We start from the raw sequence: 9844 nt of genomic DNA, 5'->3' as shown, positions 1-9844 counted from the left end.
TGTGAAGCCTGAGCCACCAGCCCGAGAATATTCCAACTGCATCTCGTGCCCTGGAGTCTCCCCTCCCCACCCCAGGAGTGTCAACCCGTTTTGGGGGACTCCCAACCACTTCCGTTCTGGTCAGATCTAAGGGTCCTAAAACCCTTCCCCACCCACTCCTGATCTGGGAGCATCAGGGAGCCTGATGGGGTTCCAAGTGGAAACCTGTGGTCCCAGCACTGCCCATGGCACCCTGAAGTTTGACTGCAAGTTGCAGGGCTGAGCAAAGCCTGCCGCCTAATAACGAGAAAGGCTCTGGGCCGCCGGGGCCCACAGGGGCCCCTCCCCTCGCTCAAAGCAAAGTGCACTGTGCCGTCCATCTCCTCTTTGGCGTCTCCCCAGCCCTTCTCCGAATGAGCTAAATGCCACGCTTCATCGATCGGTCAATAAGTCGTGTTTATTGAGCTGACAGTGTGTGCCCACCAGGGTGTGGGAGCTGTAGGGAAAGATGGATGAGAAGTGGGGGGGGGGGGGGAGAAAAACAACCCAGGACAAATGTTAGGGTTTGTATAAGGGAAAGGACCCTTTGCCTTGCTCCCACACACAGCCCGGCTCTTCACCTCTCTCCTCGTGCCGGGGGTCTGCTGGCCCTTCTCTCCCAAACGCTCCACCAAGACCCGGGCGCCGGCTTGACCCAGAACTAGAAATCCCTTTTTTATGCAGTGCTGACCTCTAGAGGCTTCCAATTAAAAAGCATCCCAAAGGACCAGCTTCGTTCTACAGCCGGTTTCTCCATCTGTGGTGTTGCCGTATTTTCCTCGAAAATAAGGAGGAGGAAATGTCTCTGCTCCTTTCAACGTTACCTAATAGGAAATGCCTACCTCATTCTTAGGCTGCCTAACTACGGCTGGCCCAGATTTTCATAAATGTCAATGTTTTCTGCTCCAAAAGGAAAAAAAGGCAGGTCAGAGATAGAGCGTTTCAGAGCTACTTTTCTACTACGGATCTAAGAGGAAAAGTACAGTGCCAGCTTATCTCAGGACGCGTTTCTGGGGTTTCCAAAGTAACAGATGGCCAGGCCTGCCAAAGGGAAAGAATGTTCGCTCACCCCGATTCAGCAGGGCACCGGGCAAAACGCTGTGCCACACCCCCCTGCATTAAGGCGTCAAGCCCGTACGTGGTCCAAACCCCGGCACAGGGTCCAGATACTGGGTGGTGGGTTTAGTTCGGTTTACCTTGTTTGACTTCAACCCATTCATGTCCACAATGAACACTGGGGGAAAAAAAAAAAAAAAGCGTCCCGCCGGACCTGACTTTCCTATGGAAGCGAGATTCGTTTCTAAAGGCAATGAGACTGCGAGTTACAGTCCAAAGCAAAATACCCCAAATCTTCCTCTTTTGTTGTGGCTCTTTATTCCACAGTATTGATCGCAAAGAGAAGTGTAGGAAGGCAGGAGAAAGTACCCTGGGACATGAGCATCTGGGCTGACGTGCACCCACTATTTTGGCCCCTAGAAGGGATTCTAGGAAGGTGGGCTCAAAATCAGAGAAACACAGTTCTGCCAATGTCACCACCCAGTCCTGGTTTCATGAGACAGCAGTTTCATTATAAACGTTGCTTCCCACCCTCCCTAGCCCCACTAGCCAAGACGAGACACATTGCCACAATGCTAGTGCCTGGAGGGAACTTGGAAATGAGTCCACAGTCTTATTTTTACAGATGAGGAGACAAAGATGGGGGACGGGGAGAGGTGACACGGCCACATCGCTGGTCAGGGGGGAGCCCGGGCTAGAACCTTTACCCCCAGCCAATGGATTTCAGAACGATTCACCACAAAGGGGGAAATGTGGGTCTTTCTAACACCGGTCTCTGCAATTACATAAAGGAGTCGAGCTACATTTTAACAAGTTTGCCTGTGGGGGCACCTGGGTGGCTCCGTCGGTTAAGCGTCCAACTTCAGCTCAGATCATGATCTCTCGGTTCATGAGTTCAAGCCCCGCATCGGGTGGGCTTTCTGCTCTCAGGGCAGAGCCTGCTTCAGACCCTCTGTCTCCCTCTCTCTCTGCCCCTCCCCCACACTCTCTCTCTTTCTCAAAAAGAATGAACATTTTTTTTTTTTAAAGTTTATCTGTGAAAAGTGATCAAATAACAGTCACAAAGAAATTCCCCCAGAAGAAAGGCTTTGGCTGGGGAAGATCATGCCAGCACCGTGCTGAGGTCAGCATCGTTGACTGGGGGAGCCTGGGTGGTTCAGTCCGTTAAGTGTCTGATTCTTGGTTTCGGCTCAGGTCGTGATCTCGCGGTTCCACGAGTTCAAGTCCTACATCGGGCGTCATGCAGATGGTGAGGAGGCTGCTTGGAATTGTCTCTCTCCCTCTCTCTCTCTCTCAAAATAAATTAAAAAGAAGAAAGAAAGAAAGAAAGAGAGAGAGAGAGAGAGAGAAAGAAAGAAAGAAATTAAGAAAGAAAGAAAGAAAGAAAGAAAGAAAGAAAGAAAGAAAGAAAGAAAGAATCGTTGACTGAGTGAGGCTGGGAATGCCTGCACACAGCCCACTACTCACGTCCAATCTCTGACAACAGCCGTGCCAAACACAAAGAACTGCAAATGAAATTATCTAAGACACACACACCAACCTCTACGCTGTTGTCTACTGAGGCAATCTCAAATCTCATTTAACAATCTATGGAGACCTATTCATTTGGGTAAAGAAACCTGCTCTTAATCAAAGAATGGGACTTCACCACGAACTTCGGACGGATCCTTTAAATGTCACTGCTTATGAAATAGTCATAACTGGGAAGAGAGTAGTGGGGAAACAGGGTCATTCATCACAGAGTGACCACAGGTTTCCAGCCGGTGCCACAAAGGATTCCTCACTATGATGGGGGAAAATAGGGTTGTCATACCCGTCGTATACACACCTAAAGTACTAGGTCTGAAGGAAGACTGGGAAAGCACTAAACACCAGCCACGACATCAGCACAGATATATTAATGTCACAAAATTCCACAGCATTTGAATCATGTCAGTGGTTCACGTAACTAACTGCCTTCTCCCTCTCTTCCCCCACCGCCGGCCACCTCCCACCCAGCCCCGACACTGGCAACCACAAGCTAGCTGACGGTCCTCATTCTTTGTCCCTTTGTTTGTGTCACATGAGGTGTCCTCTCAGACCAGACATTGTGGAGGGAGTAAAAAAGAGGCAAACACCACCATAGTTTGGAAGGCTCTTTAATAGCAAGCGTATGGTAATTACATGGGTGGATGAGATCCTCTCTGGCAGGGGAGAGAGGCAGGTGCAGATGCAGACAGGGATCGGTTTAGGATTTACACTGCCGGAGGCATCTAAAACAAAGGGCAACAATTTTTTGGCAACCCATTTCACAGTTTTGTAATGTACAAGAGATTCCGCGGAAAGGAAATATAAAGGCAAAGAAAGCATACACACCTTGCATGAAACGTTTCTGCCTAAGGAAAAAGAAACCCAAAACTGTTCCTTGATTTTGCTTCTCAAGTAGATGACTCAACCCTGCTCTCACACACCAATTAAGACTGGCCCACAGATAGTGTTGGATTTTCCCCAGGGTGGACGATTTGCTTTCTCCTCTAAAAAGCCGACAGGGGTGCACGGTACTGCTCTGTGTCTTTATCCATCTGGCTCTCAGAAGGTACTTAAAGAATGACTCTTCAGCAACAAAAACGAAACAAAAGAAAAAAACAGGGAAAGGCAGTTTTACAAAGAACAGACTATCCGCCTTCTCTGCAGTACCGAAGAATTCGAATCCAGTTCTCAGTAAATTAAATGTTTATTTTCGTGTGGCCCGGCGCACGCTCTCAACGGCTCGTGCCCATTCGGCCACACAGTGCTTTACATGAGGCTTCTAACATGTAATGCTCACGGGCCCTCTATTTTTATAATACGCATTTAAATAAAAATATCGACGACAACATATTATTTAACAATTTGTCCGGGGAACACGAGCTATAGATATTTTGCCATGGACACGACGTTGCCATGGACACCAGAGGCTCCCGGCATTCTGGCAAGTTTTAGATATGCTGTAGAGAATCTAAGCAACTTCAGCCTTTCGTGTCATACCTGGTGTCACAAAACCAAGATAACTAATTGGGTCTTTGTGGAAGAGGCTGAGTTTTTAATTAAAAACACCAAACAAAACAAAAAACTCTCAGGCTTCTCTGGTCATCTGAAGCAATAGGCAGGGGCACCTCTTCGGGGTTAACACTCATTATGGGGAAGAGGGATCTGTGAGCCCCTTGAGATTTCATTGTGCTCTTTCTACCACCCTCAAGCACCTTGGAGTCAGTGGGCGGGCTCTGCCCTCCAGCCCCTGGCCGCCTCCACACTGAGGGCAAGATCCAGTCTGGTTCACGTTCCGCCTGCCAGGTGATGAGAGCCCTCAGATCCGTTGGCACTTTGGGAAGACAGGCTTCTCTGGCTGACGGCTGGCTTATTGAGGAAAACTCCACCGTATTTGCAGGACGCGCCCGCGGTCTCCTTGGCTGGGGGGCATCTGTAAAGCCACAAAGCCACCCCCGACACAGGCCTCGCCTCTCAACATTCAGGCCATCCCTTTGAGGAAAGCGGGCTCCTAGCGTGAATGCCATGAAGACAGTTTTCCTATACCTTACGTGATAACTGCCTTCGGGCTTTTTCTCTTCTTTTAAGAATCGGACTCCCTAACTCTCCCATTCTCCCTCTCTCATCTCCTCCCGCCCCAGATTAAGTCCCGCCTGTTCCCATGTGCCTCTCGAACCGTGGGAAATCAGATGTGTTCATACCGGTTTCCCAACCTGTGAATTTTCACGTGCAAGGTAGATTTCTAAAATATGAATTCCGACGATGCTCTGCAAGCACAGCCCCCCTAGGTCCATCCACTTTGTGCTCTTAGGGGACAGACACAACAGTTAGAGACGTAGTTGTGCTGGAGGAAAGGTTTCCGTTTGTATGTGAAAAATGACAGTAGCTACGAGAGGAGAGAGATTTTTCACTGAAGGACACGAAACCTAGTTCTGACAACCAGGACACAAGGAGAATTCCTAAATCAAAGACTTTTCATGTTCTAGTCACATTAAAAAAAAAAAAAAAAAAAAAGTCCTACGTGCTGCTATGAGCCTGGGAGACTTGAGGGGACGTCTCCGTGTACTTGAATCTGGGGTGCTGGCAGGCATCGTGTGGGGTCCCACCTCCCTCCCTGGCTCCCTAACTCATTCTCCGGTTCCCCGAAGGGCGCTCAGTAGGACCATCAGGCAGAGACAGGGACCAGTTGCCATACGGAAAATGTCTCTCAAACCCAGGATCAAGGTTTTTTCATGTCGCCAGAGGCCTGACTTCACAGCTGGCCCACAATGACCAACAAGCCACCGATCGCCACCCCCCCACACGTGTGCCACCACCATTCGCACATCTACACGCACTCACACACATTCTCTCTCGCGCTTTTCTTTCTACTGGATGACACGGCAAAAAAGCAAAAGTATTCCTCTTCCACTCTCTTCCAGCTACTCTTCAGGGAACTTATTCCACTTCCGAAGCCACCGTCTATCAGGGCACAAGGAAAAGCTATGCCTTCCAATGACGAAGCCTGCCTATCCGGGACAAGTGTGTTTCTAGATCTTCAGAAGCCTTACTTTATCCTCTTGTCTAAGGGACAGGAAGTCAGCCCCTCGGGATCACGCTTGAGGGGGTTTCAACACTCACAGACCAACAGAAACATACTCCAAGGTGGTCCTGTGGCCAGGATCCTCAGGTTAGCATCTTGGCGTGATTCAAAATGTATTTCTTTCTCATTTCCCTAAAGCTTTCCTTGACGGTTGCTCTCCACACACACACACGTCATAAGGCAGTTATGGGGCGACCGTGGTGGGAGCAGGAAGGGAAAACACCCCTTGTTTCAGGCAAGTTAGGTGATTTGCCCAAGGTCACACGGTCACTGGCAGAGCCAGGACTAGAACCCAGGTCTCTGTCCTAACTCCTGGGCCAGCGCTCCTTCCGCTGCACCACACTGCCTCTTCGTAAGTGTTCTATGTTCGGGAAAGTCAGGAATGTGTCTAACTATGGAACCTCTTCCGTGACAACCACCGCAGGCGGCCTGCCTCGCTGACCCATCCGGGTGGAGCTCTGCACCAGGCGAGCTCTGACGCCGCACACACAACGCACAGCCAGGTGGGCGTGAGCATGTGCACGGGCGCGGGTGTGCACAATCAGAGGAAAGGAAGTTGGAGAGGAAACAGTCCGATGTGCTGATGCCTTCAGTGGTCTGGCCTTGGAAATAAGTAACATGCAGCAATGGCATCCTCAACCCCGGGGGGCAGAACAAACGAGATTTCTCCTCAGCCCAGTGACCGGCTGAGCTGACCTCGGGGCGGTTTTTATAAACAGAGACATTAACATAATAATACCAGAGCGCATTTGGTCAAAGCCTAAACGCTTTCTCATAAAATACATTTTTCTATTAGCGTCCACGTTCGAACATATGGAAACTCAGATTTTGAGCCTCTCCGTGTAAAATTCCAGTGTCCCTCGTCAAGCTTCTTCATTTCAGTGGCAGAAGTCATTCTTACTCTTTCAGCCCGTGGAGTCAACACGGTGTCAACACAGAGGCCACCACACTTGAGTGGCATCTACAGAACACAATCACCTGCGCTCGGGTACGGGGCCGGCCGGAACACGGGGAGCAAAGCACGGGATACGCTCACCCCGCTGGATGAAACACCAAGGTGTGTCGGGTGACCAGGCGACTCGGAGGGACATCATTCCACTGGAGGCTAACCTTCGATATGGTTTTTCCAAGCAAGGAAAAACACGCGGGTACCGAAGCACGGATGGAAACCACCGCATTGTTTTACCCGATGACTTAAAACCGCAGCGCGCGGTTCTGCCACAAGCAGCCGTGCTCGTCACGGCACCAATCAATTAAACAGAAAATGTTAGCTAAGCAGGTTGACACTGACATGCCTGGAAGATACACAAGACTCCCCTAAGCTCTGTGCTCTCCGCTGCTGCTGCTTTTATTTCTAATCCCAAACTATGACCACCTCGCAGGCATGTGTGTGCATGTTAAAATTCCCACCCCAGATGCTACGTTTAGTTAAGGGTTGTGGAAGAGGCATTCTGCGTCCTAAGTTACCGGCACGAGAGATGCAGAGAGGTCCAAGAAAATGAATTACTTTAAATAACTCCACCTTAGCGTTCCAAAGGACTTCCCTTGGAAACGTATTTGTTGGCTGAATACTGACAGCAGTGTTTCCAATTATTAAGTAGTTGTTTCTGTGAGTTGTCTTAGTAGTTTGATCATTAGAACTTCCCCCCTTTGAACCAAGCTAACCCACGACTGAAAGATTCTCATGTTCCTATCGCTTTAAAAAGTCACGGCAGTTAGGTTCCTCGAAGCACCTGATGACATTTGTTTTTTTTTTTAATAAATTATACAGTGGGATCCTTTTCTTGACTTTTCTTTTTTAAAGAATAAGAGACAAATTAAGAAAGTAAAGAAGGATTCCATCACATTAAAAAAAAAATTATCCTGGTTTATTTCCCCGTTAAATCTATCTATGGCTTCAAAGTTTAAGTGGCACTTGGATTCTGAATGTTTTCATGATTTAACAAGTTGCCATCTGGTTAAAAAGAGAGAACGTAAATGTTTCATTTCATATGTGGGACGGTTTATAAACATTTTAAGGAAATCAATAATTTATGTCACCCCATCTATATTTTCCGCTATTAGATTTTAAAAGTGGCTTTGGAATTAGCATGTTTTGAAATAATTGAACATGCAAGTCATGTTTGCACCTAACCATGAACCAGCTGCAATCTATCCAGGTAACTTAGTGATGGCGGAACACTTAAGCAAAGGCTTCTTTGCCTCTCTTACCCTCTTCATCCAAAGCTAAGTGATTATCCTTTTCTGCCCTTGTATTTGCACTTGTGCAGTTTAATGACTAGGTATTAAAACTCATGCCTTATAAGCAAATTCCTTCACTCATGGACACTTAAAAAGTACGTAAAAAGTGCAGACTGCATTTCTTCTCTGCCATGCTTTCCCCCTCAATAATGTCACCTGTGAGGACTCAAAACATAATCCTTAATACATTCCGAGTTCTCTACGTTCGAGTCAGTGAAAGTGAGTTCTTCAACACAAACTCAGGAGAGAACGGTCAGCCACAAAATGGACTCTAACTTCAAAATGGCAAAGGCTACCGAGACAACTCCATAGAAACCCACGGAAACGGAAGTAAACTTCAGGTCACTTCTGAGCAAAGCTCATTCCAGAAATTTTGTGGTCAATAAAAAGGTACTTGGTTTGAATTTGGATGCTGGGAGCCAGACGTCCTGTTTCGAAGTGCTAACGCAAAATGCTAACCCAGGAGCACGCAACCCCACCTCAGGTACCGGGGGTTTACTCTCCTCGGTGGGAGCCCTCGGAAGTTTACTGCTGACTGACCCCCATTTGGGGGTGGTCCGCCTCTGGCTCCTCCTCTTCCACGTCTGCACTGTACTCTTCAAATGCATCATCGTCTGCATCCGGAAGCCCCAGTAACTACAGGAGAGAGAAGAGAACCAGCCGTGAGTACCAAGTGGCCCGCGGGCAGGAAGGTAACCAAAGACGTCTGATCCCAATTCAAGAGCACCTGACAGGACTTAGCACAGCACCGATGGATTCCCCTCCCCACTGGTGTCAACTGTGCCCACGATTATTTTTATAACCGTATTGGGTGGAAATGTCAAAGCTTTAACGGGCTGGTGCCCAAAAGGCTAAGTTTTCTTGGGGAGCCTGGAGATTTCTCTACTTTTAAGTATCAAGGCATGGCACCACACCCCCATGTACAATAATAGAGTGTCTGTGCACACACACACACACACACATCTGGGATGTCAGATGTCAGCAGAAGTACAATGGACAGTGCTGACGGTTCCATCAAGACGACCAAAATCTATCCCCCTCTATTTTCCGACCTAAACACATGGGCTGCCAGCATTTGTCACACACAGAAAAACGTGAAAACCACTAAAAGATGTAACAAAATAACAAAATCTATTTAACGAAATATTTAACAAATCACAGTGGATCTGTAAGATGGGATCTCATATACCCACTTAAAAGAGCATTCTGGCTAACTTAACGATACAAGAATATGCTCCTAAATGTAAAAAGACATGATAAAAATTGCATTTTCAGTGCAATACAGATTTTCTTCAAATTTATACACAAATGCCCAGAAAAAAAGACTTTGACAAAATACATCCACATTTCAGAAGCGTTGTTTTTAGACAATGAGGTAATGGGTACGTTTTTATTTCCTTTTTATCTTTTTGTATTTTCCAGAGGCTCTGTAATTATCATCAGGGAAATTCACAATAAATACACAGTAAACGTTTTCTTAAAGCACTGACTGGTCTTCGGTTAGAAGCTTGAGTGCCATTTGCCGGGTCTGATCAGTATGAACGAAAAACTCTGGTGCCGGCAGGAAGCCATGGCCTTGGGTCCTCCTCGGCCCCGACCGTGATCACGGTGCTTCCAATCCCACAGCTTCTCGGTGAGACTTACGGTCACTGCATGTGACTGCCCTGACGTTCCCACGTGGTGGCCCTCTTGGCTGATCACTTTCAGGCAACTTCACTGAATGGCCCTATGAGCCAAACTAACTGCCTTAAGCCACTCGAATAAGTTAGATCATTCTGTTCACTTTGCATGACCCCCCAGTGCCCTGCAACCCGTGCTCCCTTCCCCTGTCTTCCCAGCCTCTCCCCCAAATGCTTAAACGAGTCAAGGACAAAGCAGAATCCCAATCAAAAGGATGCCTTTACCCTGAAGTTCTCCAACGGCAACCCTCGCCGGTCTCGC

The 9844-nt window shown here is 47.9% G+C and overlaps 1 protein-coding gene across 1 annotated transcript in view; it reads right to left on the bottom strand.

Annotated features, from left to right (window-relative positions):
* Positions 1-3196: 3196 nt before the first annotated feature.
* Positions 3197-9844, bottom strand: part of MTURN (maturin, neural progenitor differentiation regulator homolog) — a 28965-nt gene continuing 22317 nt past the window's right edge. The window contains exon 3 of the mRNA XM_047095270.1: positions 3197-8539. Within this exon, the coding sequence (XP_046951226.1) occupies positions 8429-8539 (111 nt within the window). The 3' untranslated portion in view covers positions 3197-8428. The remainder of the gene's footprint in view (positions 8540-9844) is intronic.

Source organism: Lynx rufus, unplaced genomic scaffold (genome assembly GCF_022079265.1).
Source record: "Lynx rufus isolate CCGP_SWC_20201006 ecotype Redwood Valley unplaced genomic scaffold, mLynRuf1.p SCAF_4, whole genome shotgun sequence".
NCBI lineage: Eukaryota > Metazoa > Chordata > Mammalia > Carnivora > Felidae > Lynx > Lynx rufus.
Note: the sequence above shows the minus strand (reverse complement) of the source record. Positions and strands in the feature narration are given on the sequence as shown.